Genomic DNA, 24,996 nt, shown 5'->3' with positions numbered 1-24,996 from the left:
AGTAAATGAAAATGTTACAAATGTAAGATTTCTTGTTTCTCGTACTAGAATTCATAACAAAATATGAAAAATTTTATGTTTTTATATAACCTACACATACATAGGTATGTGTAGGTTAAATTAGCTACATGTATGTAGGCTATGTGTAGGTTAAATTAGCTACATGTATGTAGGCTATGTGTAGGTAAAAATATATGTTTTTTATGTATGTATCATACACATATACATGGTTGTAAAAGTCGCTAGGCGCTCCCTAGTCAGTCGACCGGGGAGTTGAGAGTGCTCGGTATAGGCGGAGAGTACTCGGGGAGTACTCGGACATGTTAAATTATAAAGAAATTAGTTTTCAGAAATTAAATATATGTCTAAAAACATAAATTTACTAATATTTATAATAAAATACGTGAAAATGATATTCATTGTTTAATATAATATGATAGTCACATGAATTATCTTTTTTATTATTTTTTAAGTCAAACTCAGCTCGAATTGACCTACTATATCCGATTTTGGCCGAGTTTGACCGCGTTTGATCGATTCTGAGTAATTAGGCGGAGTTAGAGAATTTGATCGATTATGAGTAATTAGGCGGAGTTAGAGAAAGTCGCCTCGGCAGCCTAACTTGTAGCGACTACTCGGCCTTGGAAACCTTGTTTTACAACCGTACACATATGAATGTAAGAAACATAAAATTCAAAAAATATGAACCTTAAATCACAAAATTTAGTGATTTAGAGTTGTTTTTTTTGTTCTCGCAATAAATAGTGTTCTGTAATGATTTCCATCCTATATAACATAAAACATGTATAATATTAACAGTAATATCAAAACTCAAGAGCGCCAATATCTAAGACATGATCTAATCGTAAACAATGAAATCTTTCTTCGAATCCACATCAACCAAGACATCCAAAATAACGATCAATAACACCAACAATAGTGGTTCTGCTATAATGGACTGCTATTTGACATCGCTAGTTTGAAATTGTCCGATAACCGTTATCCCACCAGTATAAACTACTTAAAACACATGTAAAAGATTATATAAGAGCTTATTATTTCATATATAAATTAGCAAGTTTCTTGTGAATCATGACTTGTACCCCATGCTTGGGGACTTAAAAAAAAAAACTTGAATTTTCATGTTCAACATTAAAGTTTTTTCTTTTACATTTTAGCCCATTTGAAATTTTTTCTTTTAACTCAAACTTTTTCATTTTTTGTAATTTAACACTACACTTTATTATTTACAGCTTTGGCCCCTCCATACTTTATATCTTTCGCAAGTTTTTCGTTTTATGTTTCGTTCTAAGTTTTGCGAGTTAACATGTCGTAGCGTGCATGTGAGGATCAACGTTTTTAGTCTACTTTTTTATATTTGACATACCCGTCGCAACACGTCCATTTTTTCCCTTTTGAAAACTTCCCCGCAACGGGCGGGTCCTAGATCGACTAAGTTATTTTTTTATACGTTTTACGTTTCTGGTAAATTTCTTCGCATTAAGACACTGTAACGGGTGTGCGTGGTTCAACGTTTTAGTCTCATTTTCGTTGAGTGTAATTTTTACCATTTTATCTATTTTATTTTTAAGATGTTTGTGCATCATGACTTGTACCCCATGCTTGGGGACTTTTTTTTTTAAAAAAAAACTTGATTTTTCACTTTCAACCTTAAAGTTTTTTCTTTTACATTTTAACCCATTCGAAATTTTTACTTTTAACTAAAAATTTTTTAATCTTTTGTAATTTAACACTACACTTTATTATTTACAACTTTGGCCCCTCTATACTTTTTTATCTTTCGCAAGTATTTCGTTTTACGTTTCGTTATAAGTTCTGCGAGTTAACATGTCGTAGCGTGCATGTGAGGTTCAACGTTTTTAGTCTATTTTTTTATATTTGACATACCCGTCGCAACGCGACCATTTTTTCCCTTTTGAAAACTTCCTCGCAACGGGCGGATCCTAGATCGACTAAGTTATTATTTTGTACGTTTTAAGTTTCTGGTTAATTTATTCGCGTTAAGATACTGTAACGGGTGTGCGTGGTTCAACGATTTTAGTCTCATTTTCGTTCAGTGTAATTTTTACCATTTTATCTATTTTATTTTTACGATGTTGAGAGTCGATGTCGTTGTGGCATTGGTGCTACTTGGCACGGGTTTTACGAATGTTTTTAACCTATTAATTTTTTTACTAATATTTTGTTTCGGTTTACCCCTATACTTTCTTTACTTAAAAACTATTTTGTACGTGTATATTTTATGTACGGGTATGTATAAATATGATTTGTTCTACATTCTGACGTAAACTTCTTTTATAGATGAGTCAGGTCAAATATACTACGTTTTCATTTAAAGAAACCATTTTTACGTGCGTATTTTTATGTACGTTTTGGTATAAATTCAAGTTGTTATACGTTTTGACGGATTTTTTTTTGGGAAATGATTCAGGTCAAATATAATATGTTTTCGTGTTTATTTTATGTATGTTTCGTAAAGTTTTTTTTCGAACTGAGTAGAGTCAAATTATGGTTTCTTTTTCTCTTTTTTTTTCGAAAGCTCTAATTAATCCCTTTCGATTACATGTGTATATTTTCCTTCACACCCGTTACGTTTTCTATGTATTAGTTGAATCACATATAATACGTTATGATTGTTCGCTATGAATTCCATTTACTTTACGTTTGATCTAATCACAATGCTTAAACAGGTTACACTGAGTTTAACTGGATACGTCGAAACGTGTGTTTTCATGTGGTTATGCATCATATAACGTTTGGAATAATTCATTCAATGTTTACGATGTACACACGCCGCAACGCGTGCGAGTTTTAACCTTAGATTTAAAACAACTTTACATTGTGGAATGCGACTGTCTTCATGTATGTTAAATCAAATCAACAATTTTGACCTCAAACCACACACCACACACCACAAAATGAAATCTCCCTTTTAGAGATAGATCACATGGCTTCAGCCCAAAACAAAATAAAAGTTAGGGGGTCTAATTCTTTATACGAGCTTGAGACTGACCACAACAAATTAAATATTTTATAGTTAACCAAGTTGAAAATCAAGTTTACATAACTAAAACCAGATTTATCCACAAAATCTGTCTAAAAATACCTAAAAAGTTGCAAATCAAAATGAAAACCCAAATCAAACGTTATATGATGCTTATTATCCCATGAAGAAGCAAAACAATAACAAGAAAAGAGTACATCAGGAAAGTTAGAACAAAACTAAGTTATTACTTAAGAGTTTATATGCTAGCAATTAGGGTTGTAAACGAACCGAACGAATACTGACAAGGTCATGTTCGTGTTTGTTCGTTAAGGAAATTAACATGTTTACGAACTGTTCACGAACGCATAACGAACATAAGTTTATGTTCGTGTTCGTTCGTTAAGGAAATTTAATTGTTCACGAACAGTTCGTGAACACCGGTCTCGAACACAAACGAACGCAAGCAAATAAAAATAAACGCAAACGAACATTTAACTTGAAAATAAATAAAATGAAAACATTGTTATTCTTAAACATTGGATATAAGTAGTGAAATATAACTATCAAATGATAAATCAAAACACAAAAAGTCTACAACACCACCAAACGATGAATAAAGTTTAACTAACTTAGACATAATTATCACAAAAAATGTCTTAGAACCAAATTTTAGCTAACTTAAAAAAAATAGGGTTTCAAGTTTTCAATATGTTTATATAAAATGTTTATTATTTATTATTTTTTTAATATAATCAAACGAACATATTACCGAACGTTCACGAACGCAGTCGAACGAACGAGACCTGTGTTCGTGTTCGTTCGCAAATTAACCGAACGTTCGTTAAGCTAATCGAACAAACATAAACGAACTTCCCGCCTGACGGTTCACGAACTGTTCGCTGAACGTTCGGTTCGTTTACAGCCCTAGTAGCAATCAACAGAAGCAAAAGCAAATGACTAGCCCCTCAACCCCACCAGGTGTATTATCCTTTTGAAACCTCCATAGCTCGAAGACTTTGCCCCATACAACAATTGAGGTTCCATGGTACCTGAAATCAGAGTTGATCAAATGTGCACTACACGCCTCCTAACTCATATCAATATTTATTACAGTTTGAGTTAATTACACAAATGGGTCCTGTGGTTAATACCTAATTTCGCCTTTGGGTACTAACTTTTTATTTTAACAGATTTAGGTTCTATGGTTTCAATTTTGTAACACCTTTGGGTACTAACACCAAAATTAGTTAATTAATGACTAAAATACCCTTGCACTTTTTTAAGTTTATCAATGTAACACATTTGGATACTAACACCTAATTTTATTTTTAAATCAATTTTACAAAATCTATTTATTTTTTTTATTTTCATCTTTTTATTATATCTCTTAATTAACATAAAGTCTATTTATTTTTTTTATTTACATATTTTTATTAAATTTATTATTTAACATAAAATCTACTTGTTACTCCAGTATTTTTTTTTAAATAGAGTTTTTAAATAAAATCTACTAGCTATATAGTTTTATGTAAATTAAATTTCTTACTAGTTTTAAATAATGTAAACGTTACTTGTTTTGAATTTTGGATATATATGATTGATAATAATAATAATAATAATAATAATAATAATAATAATAATAATAATAAAATATCTTTCATGTAAAAAAAATTAAGCCATTTTTAACTCGTTTTTTGTTCATTTACATTTTACTATTTTAGAAAGATATTTAATTTACATAAAATTACTAGTTGCACCAGTAAAATCTACTAGCTATATAGTTTTATGTAAATTAAATATTTATTTTACAAAAAAAAAACGAGTTAAAAAGGCTTAAATTTTTTTCGTTTTATCTAAGCTACCTAGCTATATAGTTGTATCTAAAATACCTAGCTATATAGTTTTATGTAAATTAAATATCTTACTAAAATAGTAAAATGTAAATGAACAAAAAAACGAGTTTAAAAAAGGCTTAATTTTTTTTAAATGAAAGATATTTATTATTATCAATCATTTCAATCCAAAATTGAAAACGAAAATTTAATTTACATAAAACTATATAGCTAGTAGATTTTATTTAAAAAATCTATTTAAAGAAATACTGGTGTAACAAGTAGATTTTATGTTAAATAAGAAATTTAATAAAAATATGAAAATAAAAAAAATAAATAGAGTTTATGTTAATTAAGAGATATAATAAAATAATGAAAATAAAAAAATAAATAGCTTTTGTAAAATTGATTTAAACTTAAATAAAATTAGGTGCTGGTACCCAAATTTGTTACATTGATAAACTTAAAAAAATGCAAGGGTATTTTAGTCATTAATTAACTAATTTTGGTGTTAGTACCCAAAGGTATTACAAAATTGAAACCATAGAACCTAAACCTGTTAAAAAAAGAAGTTAGTAACCAAAGGCGAAATTATGTATAAACCACAGGACCCGTTTGTGTAATTAACTCTTACAGTTTCTCATTTGACATTTAAGCAAATGTTAACTACCCAAATGACTTGATAACACTAGAATCAACAACCATATCCTAATTTGAATATCCACATGTTGGATTTTGTTCATTTGAAAACACATGTAACGTTTACTCGATTCATAACATGTTGTATAATTAGTTTCGGTGTTGATCCACTTCATTGACAAGAAACATCCCTAGTAATTCAGATTGGAACTCTGTGTGAGTTCTGAAGTCTAAATACTTTTGGTGGTGGCTTTTGAAGAAGAAATAGTAAGGGGGGGGGGGAGGTGTTTGGTGTTGCGTTTTCAAAATAGATTTTGCGTTTTCAAAACTGCATTTTCAAAAAGCATGTAGGTAATGTAGGTACATGCTTCTTCAAAACTGCGTTTTGGAGGCAGATAATTACTTTTTTATCCAAACAAATTTTTAGATTATTTATGTTTTACAAACGCAATAATCAAATAATCACTTCAAAACGTAATCCCAAACAGTAACACCCTCTAAATACAAATAGAGAAGAGTGGGTACTTATTTTTAAATCCAAATTTAACCAAGTGAGTAAAATGACAAAGTTACCTCATAGACAACACACATGATTAGACTTAAAAGAGAAAAAAAAGGTTGATCGTCTATTAGAGAACATGACGTAAAGTCAAATTTGATATTTAGAGGGTGTTTGAGTTAGCTTATTTTGGAAGAACTTATTGACTTATAAAAGTTAACTAGTATTAAGCCCCACCGCGTTACGGTGGGGGTGTAAAATTGTTTCAAATAGTACCAATGTCACATCACCGCCAACAACCAACACGTATTAATGTGAAGAAATTAGATCATAACGTAAAACATAGAAAATAATAACTAAGTCGACTTAGTACCCGTTCATTGCAACCAACCTGTTATGTTAAACGGGAAAAAACGACCTAAAACGTTGAACCATACACATATGTTGCGTCTTATTAACTCGCAAACTTAGAATGAAGTGTTAAATGAAACATAATAACGTTGAACAACGCACACGCACGTTGGACCGTGTTAACTCGCAAAATTTAGAATGAAACATAAAACAAAAAATTGATAAATATGATAAGTATAGGGAAACAAAGTTGAAAGTAAAAAGTGAGATTAAATTGTAAAAGATGAAAATTTTTGGGTTAAAACTGAAAAATCAAATAAATTTTAGATTAAAAGTGTCATATTAAGTTTTTTATTTTGAAAACACCCCTAAGCTTTATGTACAACACCCCAAGGCATATACATGTTTTTGGATAAAAAATGTAAATGCAATATTCGTAAATCATTATGTGTAACATTGGACTAAAATTTAGCATAGGGATAAAAAATCAGTTTAGAAAATTTACGTCTGATATCAAACTATATACATGTAGTGCACTAATTTTTAATTTGGTTACAAACTATATACATGTAATGCATTAGTTTTTAATTTTGGTTAATTCGTAGGCTTTTAAATTTTAATTTACAATGACAATAATAATGACTTTATTAACTAAATCTTATCAAAACATTATTTCAAATTATTTATTAGAATAAGAATAAAGATAAATGATATTTATCTATTAATTATTAAAAAAATATAATAAAATATAATTAAAATTTTTATTTTTAAGATGGAAGGAGAATATGCCACGTGGCATTAATTGGAGTCTTTTATTAGAATTTAGATTAGATAAGTTGTTTTTATAGTGTTTGGGTTAGCCTCTAAATGGTTAAACATTATACGAATGATTAAGATCTCTAATTTGAATTGGTTAGATATTTGCATCTGAATGGTTAAGTATTATACTGACTCTTAATGACTAATATCTCTTACAGATTAACACTTAATAATTCAAATCCTCTTAGATTAATCAACCATATGCGTGAAATTATTCCATATATAACTTTGCAACAATTTTGTGCATCATCACTTGCACATTGTGCATTGGGTGACTTTCAAAGAAAAAAGTTTATTTTTTACTTTTAACCCTAAGGTTTTATCTTTTACAATTTTAACCCTACATAATTTGTTTTTTTAACTTTAACCCAAAACTTTTCATTATTTGCAATTTAACTTCAAAAAGTTTTCATTATTTGCAATTTAACTTCACAACTTTTGTCACTTATACTTTTCATCTTTCGCAAATTTTCGTTTTACGTATAGTTCTAAATTTTTCGAGTTAATACGACGCAACGTGCATGTGTGGTTCAACGTTTTTACCTCTATTTTTCCATGTTTGACAAGTTCGTCGCAACACGCATATCCTAGGTCGAGTCGGTATTGGTGGTCGATGACGGTTGTGTGACATTAGTACTATTTGACACCGTTTTACGCCCCGCCGCAACGCGGGTGTGCTTTGGGGGGGTTTCAAAGAAAAATGGTTATGCATATGGTTGTCGTAACGTTGGCTTTGTGGGTTTTCAAAAAAAAAAAAAGTTTTTTTTTTTTACTTTTCACCCAAAAGTATTTCATAAATTACTTTTACCTCAAAACTATTTGTTTTTTTTTTTTACTTTTGACCCAAAACTTTTTATCTTTTGCAATCTATTCTCATAACTTTTTTTACTTTCAACTTTGGTCCTTTATAGTTTTCGTTTTTCCCAAATTTTTCGCTTTATGCTTGGTTCTAAATTTTGTGACTTAACACATCGCAACGTGCGTCTTTAGTTTAACGTTTTTATGTTTCGTTCTAAATTTTGCGAGTTAACACGACGCAACGTGCGTGTGTGGGTGAACGTTTTTACATCGTCTATTTTTTCCCCTTTTGACAGGTTTAACATAACGTGCGGGTCCTATATTGACTTAGTTATAACTAAAGAATCCCCGCCGCATTGCGGCGGGTCGCAATCCTAGTTTATCTAAAAAATCAAGAAATTGTAAAACCCAAAGCAGCATCCTTTGTCTGACCCCTTTTTGTTTCAAATTTAGAAAAAGAAAAACTCAAAAACCCAATCATCATCTTTCCCAATTCGAACAAGATTCTGCAGTCAAGAATTCGTGCGCGTGTGTCCAATCAAATTCCCATTTCAATTCACTCAACATCAAACCGTTTCACAACTAGGGTTCCTTCTTTCTTGCCCGTTTCCCCTAAATTTCGCCTCCAATTAATCAAATTGCATTCAATCCTGTTCATCATATCAGGGTCCTTCATCTCTCCAAGATTCTTGGAGTTTTCAAATCTTGTTCAAGATGAGTTCTCGAAGAAGTATGGTTTTCACAACTTCATCCAGAAAGAAACCTTCTGAAAATGGCGCAAGAAGATCTGTTTCTAGTTCTACTACTCCTCCCATGTATGCTTATTACAATTTCATTGATACTTTGTTTACATATTAGTTTGATTACAGTTTTATTGATAGTTACATTGTTAGAGCCATTATATTATATATTATATATAGATATAATTTGCAACATATTGATGCAATGGTTGTTGTAATGAATGCATCATGGTTTGTATAGTCGTAATGATCAATGTTGTAAGAATCGCTAGGCGCTAGTCGGGCGGTGAGGTACCGACTAGCGATTAATTGGGATTAACAGGGATTAGTCGGAATTAATCGGATCGAGATTTTTATATGTAATTTTTAGTTATATATACACACAAACATTTTTATATGTAGTTTTCTAAACAAAGTTTTTTTAACCACTCATTGACTCATTTATTTAAGTAATTGGAAAGAATTTATAAGGTTTGGTCGAAATTTGGCCGGCGTCTGGCCAAAATTTGGCTAGAATAGGACAGCCATTGACCGCCTAGTTATTAATCGCCCATTAATCGGTGAACCTCTGATTAGTGATTAATCAACGACTTATCGGAGACTAGTCGGGATTTTTACAACCATGGTAATGATATATACTATATATAGATATAATAATGGTTGTTGTAATCTATGCATTATGGTTTGTATGGTGGTGATGATATATAAATATAACTAGCATTAAGCACTCCCTTGTTGCGGTGGGGGCGAACACCAGTGCCACACTACTGCCAACCCAACGACCACGAACACTACACTGAAGTTGCGGCGTGTTAATGCGAAGAAATTAAACCGAAACGTAAAACATAGAAAAAAATAACTAAGTCAATCTAGGACCCGCGCGTTACGATGAACCTGTCAAACAGGAAAAAATAGACGCGAGTTCATCGTAACGCGCGGGTCCTAGATCGACTTAGTTATTCTACTCTATGTTTTACGTTTCGGTTTAATTTCTTCACATTAACACGCCGCAACTTCAGTGTTGGTAGTTGCTGGCAGTAGTGTGATATTGGTGTTCGCCCCCGCCGCAACGCGGGGGTGCTTAATACTAGTTCACAATAATATGTTTTTGGGCATTGTTTTTATTCTTTTTTCCATATCATCCATTTATACTTATTGCCAATTTTTAAGAATAGTTTTTCTACAAGAATGACTAAAAACAATCAAAATGGTGGGCCCTCTTGTCCTTCTAATTGTATATTATATAGATAGATATATATTTGTTAAAGTTAAAAAAAAGGGCGATTTTTATGTGGTAATGTTTTTAGATTTTTTTATCGGGTTAGTTTTTGATGTTTTTAAAAAACGAGTGTTTTTGTCTGATATGGGAGTTGACTAGGTACGTTTTTGAGTGTTTTTGTCATTTTTGATGCGAATGCTCTTAGTATGTAATAATGCTGTAAAAACTGTATCCAAACAGGGATTTGACAGGAGAGCGCACTGTGAAGCGATTGCGTCTCTCAAAAGCGTTAACGGTGCCTGAATCTACGACGGTTAATGAAGCCTGTCGTCGAATGGCTGCTAGGAAAGTTGATGCTATTTTGCTCACCAATTCGAAAACGTTACTATGTGGCATATTGACAGACAAGGTTTTTTATTTATTTATTTATTTATTTATTAAAAAAAGGTTTTTTTTTGTTGTTATATATTTAGTTATTTTCTAATTGAGTTTTGGCATAATTGAAGGATATTGCAACGAGAGTTGTTGCGCGTGAGCTTGATCTTGAGACGACTCCTGTCTCGGCAGTGATGACGAGGAATCCTGTTTTTGTGATTTCGGATACTCTTGCAGTGGAAGCCTTACAGAAAATGGTGCAAGGTTTGTTGTTTGAAGGGAAAATCACGAAAATAACTTTTTGTTGTCCAAGAAAATTAGAAAAATAACTTTTTTTTTTTTTGAATTTTGTTATATTAAATAATCTCATTCAATGAAAAATTTTGGTCAACGAGGCAGTTTTTTTTTTTTTTTTTTTTTTTTTTGTGATTTTTCTTTGCCATAATCATCACAACACAACACAGTGGCGTTTGCAAAGTTGCATTTCAAAACTTGTAAGAATTATAATTTGTCTTGCAGGAAAATTCCGACACTTGCCCGTTGTAGAAAATGGAGGGGTTGTTTCAATACTTGATATATCGAAATGTTTATACGATGCGATTGCGCGTATGGAGAGAGCTGCCGAAAAGGGGAAAGCCATTGCAGCTGCTGTTGAAGGTGTTGAAAAGCATTGGGGAACCTCAACATCTGGTTGGTTGACTTTCTTTTACATTATTTGTTAAGGAATTATTATGTCTTGATTATATCTTATTTACTTGTTATAAAAACAGGTTCCAACACATTCATCGAATCACTTCGGGAGCGACTGTTCAAGCCTTCTTTATCAACCATAATCTCAGGAAATCCAAAGTAGGTAATACGCTTACTTGGATAAAAAATATAAAATAAATAAAAATTCTTTTTTTTTTTACGATATTTTCTTAAGGACTTCCACACAATAACGAATAACGTATTCCTCAAATTGTTATTTTTCCAGGCTTGTAACTGTTTCACCATCAGACACGGTGCTAATGGCAACAAAAACGATGCTCGAGTGTCATACGAGCTCTGCCATCGTAACAGTTGATAACAAACCGCGTGGAATTTTAACGTTAGTATTTCACTTTTGTATATTATCTATGTTTATTTTGCTAATCAGTGGCGAAGCTTGAGATTTCCGACCAGGGGGTCGAAAACGTATATATCAAAAATTTCTATAAAACCGGGGGGTCAAAAACGTATATACCCAAAAATTTCTATACGAAAACTACATACTCTCCACTAATGAGCGAAAAGTTCGGGGGGTCGGCCGCCCCCTCCCGCCCTTACAAAGCTACGCCATTGTTGCTAATCTTATCGTAAAAATACGATTTTTATGTATAATAGCTCGAAGGATATCTTGATGCGAGTTATAGCGCTAGGTCTTCCTCCTGAATCAATCTCGGTGGAAAAGGTAAATTGTATTTCCCTTTTCTTTGTGTATTTTTATTATATGTTTATAAATATTATATTTAAATGGTTTATATATTATTTAGGTGATGACCCCAAATCCTGAATGCGCTAGCGTTGATACACCGATCGTTGAGGCCCTGCATACTATGAATAAAGGAAAGTTTTTACATCTTCCTGTTGTTGATAAAGGTAGATGTTACTTCATGATCAATCTTTTTCTTAATTTATATTTATGTGGTTAATTTTATTTGGTTCATTCGGTTTTAATTTGTACGATTCGTGTCTAAACTGGCGTTTTTTTATGTCAGATGGGATCGTTATTGCTGTTACTGATGTACTTCAGATCATTCATGCGGCTGTAGCCTCAGTAAGTTCATTTTTTTACGTATGGGTTCAGGTTGCAACAGGCCGGGTCGTGGTTCATCTTTGAGTAAAATGCCATTTTCGTCCCTGAGGTTTGGCCAGTTTTGAGACTTTTGTCCAAGGTTTTTTTTTTTCGCATCTGGATCCAAAAGGGTTGAAATCTTGCTACTTTCATCTGGCTCGTTAACTCCATCCATTCTTCTCCGTTAAGTCAGGGGCATTTCCGTCTTTTTTGCTAACTTAAGGGGAAATTAGGTCTTTTTCACTTTTATGTTAAAGACCGAATACCCCTCAAAAGGACCGAATAGCCCTTTAAGTTAAGAAAAAAGATGGAAATACCCCTGACTTAACGGAGAAAAATAGACGGAGTAAACGAGCCGGATGGAAATGGCAAGATTTCAAACTTTTTGGATCCAGATGCGCAAGAAAAAAAAACCTTTGGACGAAAGTCGCAAAACGGGCCAAACCTCAGGGACGAAAATGACATTTTACTCGTCATCTTTTTTAAATCAATAATGCATTAGTTTAAGATTAGAAAAACAATGTTGTCACCGATAATAATCTGAAGCTGTAAGTAAAACGATTTAGGATGTTGTAGGCGTTAAAATATAACGTGGCCGTTTTTCATTCCGTTAGACCGGTTATTCTTTTAGCTACTTTTTTGTTTAACCCTTTTGAGACATGAGTTAGGTTGGAAGCACTGCAGGAATTGATAACGATGCTGCGAATGCTATGATGCAAAACTTTTGGGATTCCGCGATGGCCGCACCACCTGCGGACGATGATAGTGAAACGAGAAGGTAACCGATATCATGCATGCTATTGTTTGATCACCGTGAATTTGACGTGTTGCTGCTGGTTAGATCTAAACGATATCGATGATTTTGCAGTGAGAGTTCTTTCAAGGTGGCTTCTGACGGGGGAGTGGATATTGGAAAAGCTGTATATCCGTCACCCTCGTTACCGAATACGTTTTCTTTCAAGATTCAAGATAGAAAGGGTGGGATGCATAGATTTATGTGTGGTATGTTTTTAGTTATAGTTTTAATTACTATATATATATATAGAAAGTATAATGTACTTCAGGGCTTAACCTACATTAACATACATGACAAAAAATATAACGTGCGTTATTATCATAGAACGTGCGTGATTATAGTCCCATGCGTGATTATGTGGCCCCATGCGTGATTATACCCCTGATCCAACGTGATTATACCCCTGATCCAACGTGATTATACCCCTGATCCAACGGTTACCATTGTCTCCTACGTGATGTATGATACGGCTTTTTGTATGTTAACCTTACTCTATATATATATATATATATATATATATATATATATATATATATATAGAAAGTATAATGTACAAAAGGCCTTATCGTACATTATCGTACGCGACCAAGTGTATAACATGCGTAATTACAATTTTGATCGAAAATAACGTGCGTGATTTTAACTTCCATGCGTGATTATAAAAAAAAACTGATCCCATGCGTTTTTTTGTGTTCCCATGCGTGATTTTTGACTTCCATGCGTGATTATACCCTGATCTGACGGTTACGCTTGTCGCGTATGTAATGTAGGATAAGCCTTTTTGTATGTTAACCTTTCCCTATATATATATATATATATATATATATATATATATATATATATATATATATATATCGTACATTACGGCTTAACGTACTTCACGTACAACAACGTGCGTGATTTGTTATATAACATGCGTGATTAATGTTTTCAATATGCGTGATTATTGTGTTTCAACATGCGTGATTTTGGATTTTTGAGTTATAACGTGCGTGATTTTAAAATGAACGTGCGTAATTACCTGTCGTACGTGATGTACGTTAAGCCGTAATGTACATTAACCTTCCTATATATATATATATATATAATACACTTCTTACACTTCTCACACTTTAGGCCCTTTTTACACTATCCTTACCCTATATATATATATATATATATATATATATATATATATATATATATTATCTTGTTAAAATTTGATATTACGGAGGTTGATTTACTTGATTTTATATTGTTGTTGTTGTTGAGGTTAGAAACTCATAGCTTGACGGATCTTATAACTGCCATACTTCAAAGAGTAGGTGGTGAGATAGACCGCAACAACCTTCCGCAGATTCTGGTATCTCATTCTCTCATCGTCCAAAGTGTAAAACTTTGACTTTGACTTTGACTTGTGGTGTTAACATGTGATGTGTATTTGTAGTATGAAGATGAAGATAAGGATATGGTGATACTTGCAACAGATAGTGATCTTGTTGCAGCTGTAGAACATGCTAAATCAGCTGGTTGGAAGGTATGAAAATTTCTAAGTTAAATTACCTATTCGCCCATAATCTTCGGTCTTATTTCATAGCAAGATGTTAATGGTGGTGAATATAAACAGGGATTAAAGTTGCAGCTAGATTACTCTGGGATGCCTAGAAGTCGAAAGGGTTCATTGGGTGGTGGTGGTGGTGGCGGTTTGGGGCATGTTCATGCAGATGCATGGGCTTCTGCTTACAGTTCGGTTGCAGCCGGAGCTGCGTTGGTTGCTGGTTTAGGTGTATTAGCTTTCTTGAGAAGAGCTGGCAGTTGATACCCGTTTTTTTTTTTTTTTTTTTTTTTTCCCTTGAAAAACGTTACACAAGGATGGCTCGGGTCTTTGTACATTTGAGGTAAAGACTCCAAATATAGATAATGTCATAAAACTTGTGGGCGACACGTGGAAAAACAAGACTCGAGTTCCTCTCCACTTGAGAGTTGGATATAGATATATCAGTATTGTATGAAGATTCTATCATGCTAACTGAACTCTAAATCTGCCATTGTTCACATGAGATAATGTACAACATGCAACATAATATATCAATACTATGGACAAAAAAACAATGATAATGTACCTTTCTTAAAGCAGAAGCCTGATCCTCCAGCATCGATGCCAAAATTTAGCTAAAACCAAAACTGAATATCATACCGTATATTTTTGTTTGATACCGATATAGTACAATACCGTTAAAAAACCTGAACCAGTACCGTACAGTATAGTACGTCCGTAATTGAGCTAAACTCAAAAACGAAAATTGTACCGTATATTTCCAATCCGTAGTGGTACAGTATCGATCCGGTACCAGTGTTCGGTCTGAAATTTTTAATCTCTGGAGCTAATAACCGAACTATATACCTTTCTAGATTTTGAATCTAAAGGAAATGTTGTTATAGACAAAATCCCTAATTATTTTATGAAGGTTTGAAAGTAGCAGAGTTTAATGAAAATAGCTTACAAAGAAAAAAAAAGAAAAAAAAGAAAAAAAAAAAAAAGAAAAAAGCTAAAGTCGTCGACAGCAGGGTTCGAACCTGCGCGGGCGAAGCCCAACAGATTTCAAGTCTGTCTCCTTAACCACTCGGACATATCGACTTTTTGTAACGTTTCATGAGATTTAGTTTTATGAATGGATAACGGGTTATACTGTTGATGGCAAGGTTGTTAATGTGAAAGTTACGTTCTATAGTTACTAAAATTAGTTATTTGATGAATACATGACATGTTTTTACTTTTAATTTAAAAATATTAAAACAAATAAACAACATTGCTTATGATCAATGTGCATCTTCACAACAAAACAAACCACGCTTGAGCTAGCTAAAGCATATGCATAGCCTCATTTTAGCTTAAGGCTCGAAACCGTCCTCAAAGACCTTGTGCGGCGCCCTTGGTTGCTCGATGTCCAACGGCTTGTTGATATGGGTCATTGGTTTTCATCCTTCTAATGATTCATTATGTTCGTGGCCACCATATTTGAGTGGTACGCGGAAAATGCTTGAAAATTTTCTTCCAACTGATGAAAGTGACTGGTGCTTTTTCAAGAATGATTCATTATTTTTGAAGTTGAGACTGAGTTTGGCTTGCATTATTGGCATTTGGTAGTCAATTAATTGAGAGGGAATCACATCTTAGGAGCATAAGTTCCAAGTGTAAGTACATAAAGATTTTAGGCGAAAACATACACCAAATTGTCCAATTAAAAGATGGGCATACCATGTTACTTGACTTATGTATAACTAATAAATTTAATAACTTGATTTGTGGATTTAAAGTTTTGACTTCACATTTTGATCCATAAACCTCACATGTGTAACTAAAGGCTTTGACCTTGACCTTATTGGGATATATTCTAAACCATATTTTGGTTTCAACTTTAAACTTACACCCAATACTTTTGAATTATGGGGTTTTAAATTTTCACTTTTGTTCATAAACTCCTAATAAGTTCCACTAAGCTCGAATTTGTGGGGATCTTTTGTGAAAATTGATAATCAAGACAAATAATACTATAAAAAGGTTTAGAAAAATGTAGGCGCCACTAAACCGCGAGTATAGAGCGAGTCATTATAATAACTTGACCTGGTAACACGTGTAAATGTTACAATAAATGTGGTTTGGTAAGCAAGACATTAGATACAACGTCACTATTAATTAAAGGCTGACACAAGGATGTAATCATGCCAACCTTCTAGTCGTATTTGGAGGAAAGACAAACTCATTTGATGATTTGTATTTTACTTGTGTCATACATATACTTGCTCTCACGCAGTGTTGAGAAGAATTCCTCGTGAGAAATACAATATTCGAGTTATAACAAGTTGTACCACTTCGGATGTTTCGTCACTAGAGTAAAGACATATTTGGGATAACACAACTCATTTGATGAGTTATAACTTATATGTGATGGCTACAACAGAATAAATTTGATTAGAAACACCCAAAAAGGTTTTAAAAAATGTGACTTGTGAAGGAAAAAATAACACGTCGACAGCAGGATTCGAACCTGCGCAGGCAAAGCCCAACAGATTTCGAGTCTGTCTCCTTAACCACTCGGACATATCGACTTTTGTTGTTACATTCCAATTCTGTCATATTAATCCCTCTTAATCAGTGAATTGCAAACATTAGAAGATTTTAAAATAGAAGTCTTTTATTAAAGTAGATTAACTAATAACTAACTCTTGAAAGGAAAACTATCTGATGAACTAAGTCTTGGCTAGTTTGGTTGGGTACTACAAAGTACAAACCATTTAGATTGGTTCACAACAAACGAGCTTGGATCGTTCGACATTTTCTGAATACTTTTTTTAGTTATTCAAATTTAACACAAATACGTAACTTTATATGTCTTAAAAAAAGGGTTACAAACAAATGGCAGGTAAACGAGCAACAAGCTGAGCCGAAACCCCCTATTGAATTGTAAAATTGATCCTACCGAAGACGAAATGACTCTTAACGGTCGAGAAATTGCTATTCACGACCCGCTAGACCATGTTCAGGATTATATAATCAACAAAAGCTTCACATTTTTATGTGGAATTTATTCTTTACCATTTGATTCTCATAATCATTTTATATGAGTGAACTCGAGACAATATGGAATGCTTCGTTCTTAAACGAATTAGTACTCCATGTAGTTCATCAGAGGACAGATTAAACGTCTTTTGTTTTTACAGATAAAAACAACATATTAAAACTCGAAATGGAACATTCGTTTTCTAGTCTTCAAATAACTTTGTGATCATGATTTTGCTCGTTTTCTCAATCTCGACAAAGTTTGTTGTATAACGACATATTGCACAACTAATAAGGATCATAATAAACATCCAGGGCAACAAAACCTGAGATCTAAAAACACAGATCTTTAGTTATTTAATATTCAAAAATTGGTAATAAAATACGTCGACAGCAGGGTTCGAACCTGCGCGGGCGAAGCCCAACAGATTTCAAGTCTGTCTCCTTAACCACTCGGACATATCGACTTTTGATTAAAACAACACTAGAACGATTTATAATATTAAACGATTGATTTAGGTCATTGTTTACAGACTTAAAGTATTTAAAAATGTATTATTAATGTTTATTACCTCCTAAATCTTATATTATTATTATTATTATTGTAATATTGTAATATCAAAGTTGTTTTATTTATATTCTACTAAGTAACTACCTATTAAAACATGGACAAACATGTTAACTCAATCAACACCACCCAACCCAACTCTTTTCAACCCGTCAACCAGGGACGCAACTTAGTGGAAACCGGGGGGTGCACCCGTCCCCCATTGATTTGGTTATAAGTGCAAAATTTCTCATTTTTCGTCCGAAAATATTAAAATTATAAAAGATCGTCCCCCAATTATTTTGCCTAAATATTTATACAATATATAAATTGGGTCTCATGACTTTCCGTCCATCCGGAACTTTTGATCAAGCTCCGCCACTGCCGTCAACATGTTTCAACCCAAACTTGTTATCACATGTAATCCGGCCCGCCCCTACCCAAATTTAGTACCTTTTTCAAATCCAGTTTTTTTTTTTTTTTTTTTCACTCGTAGTAAACTGAGCAAGATCAATCAAGTAAAACACAAAAACCAAAATGGTTTGCAGATTTTGTATGTAAACTTTGGCACCCTTCTACGGTTCTAGGTGGCAACCATGACATATTCATAACGAAATTGGTTGTTTTGGTTACAGAAAGTTTTACATATGATTTCATTTATTTAACTAAAACTATACAACGACTCATTTTCGGACTAAAAATGAGTCCAGATGAGCCTGTCAGCACGATAAAGATGTTGGTGTAGGCTTGGCCCATTAGCTAATTAGCCATACTATATAATTTGTATTTCTCTTTTGTATGTTTCTTTATGTTTTCTAACGCAATAAACCCTAGCCACTTTTCTCTGTACATATGTTTATTAATTAACAAAGCCTACACCATTCACGACCATTGTCAATCGTTATCACCTACTCGTCGTGGACAACTGGACATTCCACATTTCCACCACCACCACCTCTAACGGCACTAACGCCATCATCCTCATCTTCGTCAACTGTTGTTTATTGTACTTTAATTATTTGAAGATGAAAATATCAAACTGGGTTCACCTCTGCTCGCTGCCATAAAAATAAAACTCGTGAACCCAGTTTGATATTTTCTCTAAACGATTCATTTCAACCCAAGCCCTTTTGATCAGAACCGTTTTAAGCCAAACCAAATTGTTAGATAGCAAGAATCAACTTAACAGCTTACAGTCCATGGCTTTATAGCCTAGTGGCATCTTGGTGGTGGGATAAGACTTTAAGACCAATAGGTCTTGGGTTCGATTCTCACAAGGGGGGGTTTTCCCATATTTATTGGGTTTCCTCCTGAATTGGTGTATAGGCATTATGCCTAGTGGAGATGGATATGATCGGGTGGTTCCACTGGTAACACGATGATACTCCAGTGGTCCGTCAGTGATCCAAATTTGCCGTTCAAAAAAAAAAAAAAAAAAAAAAAAAACTTAACAGCTTACAAGTTTTTATGAAAGTGATAAAAAAACACAAGATATCCATTGAAAAAGAGAAATATGCAGTGAAAAAAATTAAAACGTCGACAGCAGGGTTCGAACCTGCGCGGGCGAAGCCCAACAGATTTCAAGTCTGTCTCCTTAACCACTCGGACATATCGACTTTTTGTATTGTTTCATGAGATTTACTTTTATGAATCTAAACATTTATTAGGTATATTTAATGAATGTTTGCTCATATCATATATAATATGTAACTTCTGAAAACTAAATTACTATTGTTGCTATCAATTATTGCGCTCTTATTTTTATGATAATCGTCATATATCAATATAACACACGTAAAATTGAAGATTAGAAGCTCGAAAAAAGCTAAAAACAAGTTTGACATAAAATCAAGATCAAGAAATCAAATACATGTTTATAAAAATGGAACATGTTAAGAATAACAATGATCACCAAGTAAGTTTCATAATATAAAAAGGGTTTTATAAATTTTAGAAGTAATTTCAGTTTTTCGAGGATTTTTAACTTTTATATGTAAAGAGAGCAATAAGAGAAAAAAGTAAGGATTTTCAAATAATACTAAATAACATGTGGTTGTCATGTGCCATCTTTTAATACATGTTATTACAAAATCAACAATATATGTTTTAGAGTAAAATGCAATTTGCGTCTTTGTGGTTTAGGAGCAGCTCCCCGCATGAGAACTTTAGAAACTTGAGTAGTTTGAAAGACGCTACACTTTAATTTTCGTTTCTAGGTACCTAGTGGGCCATAACTCATAAGTACAGATTTTCAAACAATTAAAGTACAATACTAATAGCATCAATTCATTGTCATAAGTCAACTTTGGTGTGCAAAAGAATTAACTCTTGCGTATAGCTCTAAGTTTGAGCTTGACTTGTTTAACTTATCAGAGTTTAATTTCTTGATTTCGACTCGTTTTGAGCTTTATATCTAAACCTCAACTCGGCCCTGTAAATGTTTTTTCAAGCTCGAGCTCCAGTCATTTATTATTTATTGTTCATATATTTATAATTATAACTATATATATACATATAGCATAATTTAATTATTTTTGTCATAATAATATCTTCTAATGATTATATTAAACATAGTTATTATTATTCTTTTTAAACAAAAAATACGAGTTTCATTAAATGATTATTAATTGATTATATAAAACTAGGATTTCGACCCGCCGCAATTGCGGCGGGGATTCTTTAGTTATAACTAAGTCAATCTAGGACCCGCACGTTATGTTAAAGCTGTCAAACGGGGAAAATAGACGATGTAAAAACGTTCACTCACACACGCACGTTGCGTCGTGTTAACTCGCAAAATTTAGAACTAAACGTAAAAATGTCAAACCAAAGACGCACGTTGCGATGTGTTAAGTCACAAAATTTAGAACCAAGCATAAAGCGAAAAATTTGCAGAAAATGAAAACTACAAATGATCAAAGTTGAAAGTAAAAAAAGTTATGAGAATAGATTACAAAAGATAAAAAGTTTTGGTTTAAAAGTAAAAAACAAATAGTTTTGGGTTAAAAGTAATTTATGAAATACTTTTGTGTGAAAAGTAAAAAAAAAATCAATTTTCTTTTTGGAAAACCACCAAAGCCTATGTTACGACAACCATATGCATAACTATTTTTTCTTTGAAAACCCCCCCAAAGCACACTCCGTGTTGCGGCGGGACGTAAAACGGTGTGTCAAATAGTAATAATGTCACACAACCGTCATCGACCACCAACACTGACTCGACCTAAGATATGCGTGTTGCGACGAACCTATCAAACATGAAAAATAGAGATAAAAACGTTGAACCATACATGAACGTTACGCCATATTAACTCGAAAAATTTAGAACTATACGTAAAACGAAAATTTGCGAAAGATGAAAAGTATAAGTGACAAAAGTTGCGAAGTTAAATTGTAAATAATGAAAAGTTTTGGGTTAAAGTTAAAAAACAAATTATGTATGGTTAAAATTGAAAAAGGTAAAAACCTTTTGGTTAAAAGTAAAAAATCAACTTTTTTTTTTTTGAAAAACTCATGAAGCACAATGTACAAGTTATTATGCATAAAAAACTTGCAAACTTATATATGGAATAATAATAAGCTCGCAAGCCTAGTAAAGCTTGCTATATTAAGCTCGGGATCATGCTAATTATAAGATGTGGCTCCTTCCTAAAAATATTATTAGATATGGCCATTTTAGGCTCGAACTCAACTTAGTAAGCAGGGTCGAGCAACTCACGAGTATCTTGACTCGCTTACATCCCTATACATGATTTCACCAACCAATCAATGGGGCAACATCTTTTCACTTGTAGTAATTAACTTTCTTGTTTTAAGTTAGTAGTTAATATGTGCAGCTGTTTTGGGGTACACTTCTGATGGCTTTCATTAATTTTAGCAAACCTATTACATGCTAAAACAATGAAGTAATTCAACTAAATTCCAGCTCAAAAATGTTAGCATACTTCTAGGCTTTGAGGCTCAAAGTCTTCTATAAGTAACAATAAACACTCTACATTCTTCTTTCAACTCCCATGTGAAAGGTGAATCCATTTTCGCTTGTTACCCAACCTGACCCCTTCAATTTTATGAGGCTTACTTAGAGCATACCTTAGGGTGTTAGGAGTGGTTAAACACTTTGGAGTGGCAAACCAAAAAACCGATCAATCAGAGTGCGTCATGTCAATCAGTCAAAAGTGTTTAAACTTTGCTGAAAATTGTTGGCAATGGTTTAAACACTTGCTGAGTGGCAAACTTTTTTTTTATTTTCTGTTTTTTTTTTTAATTTAAGATAAAACGGAAAAAAACATCAACTTTTTATAAATAAAAATAAAGCATTACATTTTAAATAAAAATAAAGCATTACATTTTAAATAAAGAGTAAATTACAAGTTTTGTTCTTTATGTTTGTCCAAAGTTTCAGGCACTGTCCTTTACCTTTAAAATTGATGAGTTTTGTCTTTAATGTTTCAAAATCTTGCACGTTTTGTCCTTTAGGCCAAACCCAGTTAATTTTTTTTTTGTTAAATCTAGCCATGTGCAAGACACATGAGGGTACTATTCTCATTTCATATCTTTAGAGGCTATTGTGTAAAACTGATTATGTTTAGGGGCTAGATTGTAAAAAAAATAAAAAGATTTATAAATACAAAATAATCTGCCATTTCTCTCTCTCATGTTCTCTGCCTTCTCTCTCTAAATTCTTACTCTCCCTCTTCTCTCCTCCTCTCTCACCTGCCGCCACCTCCCACCACCACCACCGTCTACCAGACTACCACCACCATCTCCACCAGAACCCTAACCCCTACCTGCAACAACCCAAACCAGCAACAAATTGGTGAGAAATTAGTGAGAAATTAGGTATAGCAGGGACCAAAGTATGGGATTTGGATAAGAATCCTTGCAGCGGTGAAGGAAATTGGGGATAAGAATCCTTGCAACGGTCTTTCAACTTCTTCACCACAAACAAAGTCTTGTCTTCAACAATCGCCATATAAGACATCCTAAAAGTAACCCAATATGTTTATCCCTGGTTCTTGATATCGCTTTTTCAACGGATATTTCATCTTTTTCGAGGTTTGACGGTATTGCATATGCCTCGTTCCTTTTAAGCAACAAAGTCTTTATTATGGTGAGTTTTGATGTATATAAAAGTCTGTTTAGTCAATTAAAAAATCAAATAAAGTCATTGAAGCAATTGTTAGATAGAAAGAAGTACTAAAGGAAGTCATGTTCCATTTCAAATACTTGCCTGTACACTCAGCTTTCAATCTCAGAAGCTATTATTCAATTCTAGTTTCTTATGTTAAAATGCTTACTGTCGAACACTGAAACTCAAACTCAATCACTCTTGCAATTCTTCTGTAAATTCAGTTCCTAAAAATGCAGGTTGCTTATTCTTTTATAATGTCTACATTTATGTACAGAATCTACATTAGAAATTAGGGCAATCTCGAATGAAAAGTTGTACAAATAGATAAAATATGTGACAGTCGAAATTGATACCTTAATGCTGAGTAGCCTACAGATTGGAGAAGAACTTCAAGCAGCCGGAACAGAGTGGTGAGGGTGGGTGTTTTAGAGAGAGAGAGAGAGAGAGAGAGAGAGTAGAGAGTAGAGAGAGAGGTTTATATATAATTTTTTTTATTTTCTAAAACCTTTTTTAAATAAGAGGAAAGATAAGTGGGAGGTGAAACGACATTTCTACCCTCATGTGCCCTGTACATGCCTTCATTTAACTAAAAAATATAACTGGGTTTGCCATAAAGGACATAACGTGCAACATTTGCAAACATTAAGGACAAAACTCATCAATTTTAAAGATAAAGGACAGCGCCTGCAATTTGGGACATACATAAAGGACAAAACTTGTAATTTACTCTTAAATAAAATCTAACTTTAAAAAAAACTAAAAATCACAAGGGCATCCATATTTTTTTGCGATCCCACGTTTTCTAGCGAGTGTGATTTCCAACATCGCAGGGTGAACATTCTCGGTAGGCCGATTATACGTCTCCAAGTCCTTGTCGAACATTGTTTGTCGCAATGCCTCTCGTTGCTCATCCGCCAAGGTCAAGTACTTTTCTTCTCGTATACGTTTAATTTCCATTATCTCTTTTTTCATGGCCTTGTACTCTTCGAATTTGTGTGTTATATCTCTTGGATCTTCGTTTCTTGAAGACGGCCCTTTGTCCTTTTTCTCCTTTCTCGTTTGTCGTCTTGGTGGTGGTGAAGGATCCTCGTTTATGTCGGGAATACCGAATCCGCTCGAGATTTCGACTTTCGGTGATCCTCGTGTATAATTTCCCGAATCCGAAGACTTTCTTTTTAGACCCGAGCCGGAGCTTTCTTCGTTCAACAAAGGTACCGGCGACCACTTTTGATTTGTTCTAACAATCTCCCAAGCCGCAATATGAGCAAAATCAAGTTTTTCCTTGCCTTTGTAATCCTTTAGCGCTTGCTTCATTACATAAGCATCGTCACACCCGCTAGGACGTAAACGATCCTAAAATAATAAATTATCAACAACTTAATCCAAATATTTCGTTAAAAAATAAACCATATAAAAAAAATTACCGCTTGATGATATAGACCGTTGAATGTGTTAATTTTTGTTTGCATCGTCATCCATTTTGAGCGAACTTGGTAGTGGGTTCGGTTACTTCCTCCGACCGTTTCATTGTAGTGGTTTAGAACTTTCTTCCAAAACCCATCCGCCTTTTGTTGATTGCCTTTCTTTTTATTCAAAGTGCAATGAACAAAAGCCTTTGCCAACGCCTCTTCTTGTCTAGGCGTCCAAGTTTCCCGTTTCGCTTTTCCTTTTCTTTCTCTTTCCGGTTCGGCTACATTTTCGTTCACGGGATTTTCTTCAACCGCAACATCTTCATCCTCATCTAACTCTTGTTCTTGGTGTAACACCCCGTGTTTTCGTGTAACACCCCAAATTTCGTAGGACACGTTATAATGTTTAATCGCAATGAGGTAGCGAAAAGAAATGGTAAACATAAAATTTTACCATTATTAAGGTTTAGCAAAGTTA

The 24,996-nt window shown here is 33.3% G+C and overlaps 2 protein-coding genes and 4 non-coding genes across 6 annotated transcripts; 1 reads left to right on the top strand and 5 right to left on the bottom strand.

Annotated features, from left to right (window-relative positions):
• Positions 1-8,366: 8,366 nt before the first annotated feature.
• On the top strand, positions 8,367-14,992 carry LOC110916264 (CBS domain-containing protein CBSCBSPB1). Its single transcript, XM_022161001.2, has 14 exons — positions 8,367-8,760; positions 10,145-10,313; positions 10,411-10,543; positions 10,799-10,969; positions 11,050-11,128; positions 11,256-11,369; positions 11,645-11,711; positions 11,794-11,899; positions 12,019-12,077; positions 12,764-12,873; positions 12,964-13,097; positions 14,148-14,233; positions 14,318-14,407; positions 14,498-14,992. The coding sequence occupies exons 1-14, from the start codon at positions 8,660-8,662 to the stop codon at positions 14,687-14,689; spliced, it is 1,611 nt and encodes a 536-aa protein (XP_022016693.1). The 5' UTR covers positions 8,367-8,659; the 3' UTR covers positions 14,690-14,992.
• A 434-nt stretch (positions 14,993-15,426) lies between these two features.
• Positions 15,427-15,508, bottom strand: TRNAS-UGA. Its single transcript has one exon. It is a non-coding gene; the product is annotated as a tRNA-Ser (tRNA).
• A 1,390-nt stretch (positions 15,509-16,898) lies between these two features.
• Positions 16,899-16,980, bottom strand: TRNAS-CGA. The gene has a single exon. It is a non-coding gene; the product is annotated as a tRNA-Ser (tRNA).
• An 836-nt stretch (positions 16,981-17,816) lies between these two features.
• Positions 17,817-17,898, bottom strand: TRNAS-UGA. Its single transcript has one exon. It is a non-coding gene; the product is annotated as a tRNA-Ser (tRNA).
• Positions 17,899-19,512: 1,614 nt separating this feature from the next.
• On the bottom strand, positions 19,513-19,594 carry TRNAS-UGA. Its single transcript has one exon. It is a non-coding gene; the product is annotated as a tRNA-Ser (tRNA).
• Positions 19,595-23,865: 4,271 nt separating this feature from the next.
• LOC118488488 lies at positions 23,866-24,962 on the bottom strand. Its single transcript, XM_035986116.1, has 2 exons — positions 24,534-24,962; positions 23,866-24,462 (listed from the first exon to the last, which is right to left on the bottom strand). The coding sequence occupies exons 1-2, from the start codon at positions 24,960-24,962 to the stop codon at positions 23,866-23,868; spliced, it is 1,026 nt and encodes a 341-aa protein (XP_035842009.1).
• Positions 24,963-24,996: the final 34 nt, after the last annotated feature.

The sequence above is a fragment of the Helianthus annuus genome, chromosome 16 (assembly GCF_002127325.2).
Source record: "Helianthus annuus cultivar XRQ/B chromosome 16, HanXRQr2.0-SUNRISE, whole genome shotgun sequence".
Classification (NCBI taxonomy): domain Eukaryota; kingdom Viridiplantae; phylum Streptophyta; class Magnoliopsida; order Asterales; family Asteraceae; genus Helianthus; species Helianthus annuus.
The sequence above is the reverse complement of the archived record's forward strand: the minus strand, read 5'-3'. Positions and strand labels throughout refer to the sequence as shown.

What these genes read in the sequence shown, in the direction of transcription:
- LOC118488488 (XM_035986116.1), bottom strand. Translation starts at nt 24,962, where the DNA reads ATGTTTACCATTTCTTTTCGCTACCTCATTGCGATTAAACATTATAAC. An exon ending in ACGGTCTATATCATCAAGCG is followed by an intron (nt 24,463 to 24,533) that starts GTAATTTTTTTT and finishes TTATTATTTTAG; the next exon opens with GATCGTTTACGTCCTAGCGG.
- LOC110916264 (XM_022161001.2), top strand. Translation starts at nt 8,660, where the DNA reads ATGAGTTCTCGAAGAAGTATGGTTTTCACAACTTCATCCAGAAAGAAA. An exon ending in ATAATCTCAGGAAATCCAAA is followed by an intron (nt 11,129 to 11,255) that starts GTAGGTAATACG and finishes TTATTTTTCCAG; the next exon opens with GCTTGTAACTGTTTCACCAT. An exon ending in GATGCATAGATTTATGTGTG is followed by an intron (nt 13,098 to 14,147) that starts GTATGTTTTTAG and finishes TGTTGAGGTTAG; the next exon opens with AAACTCATAGCTTGACGGAT.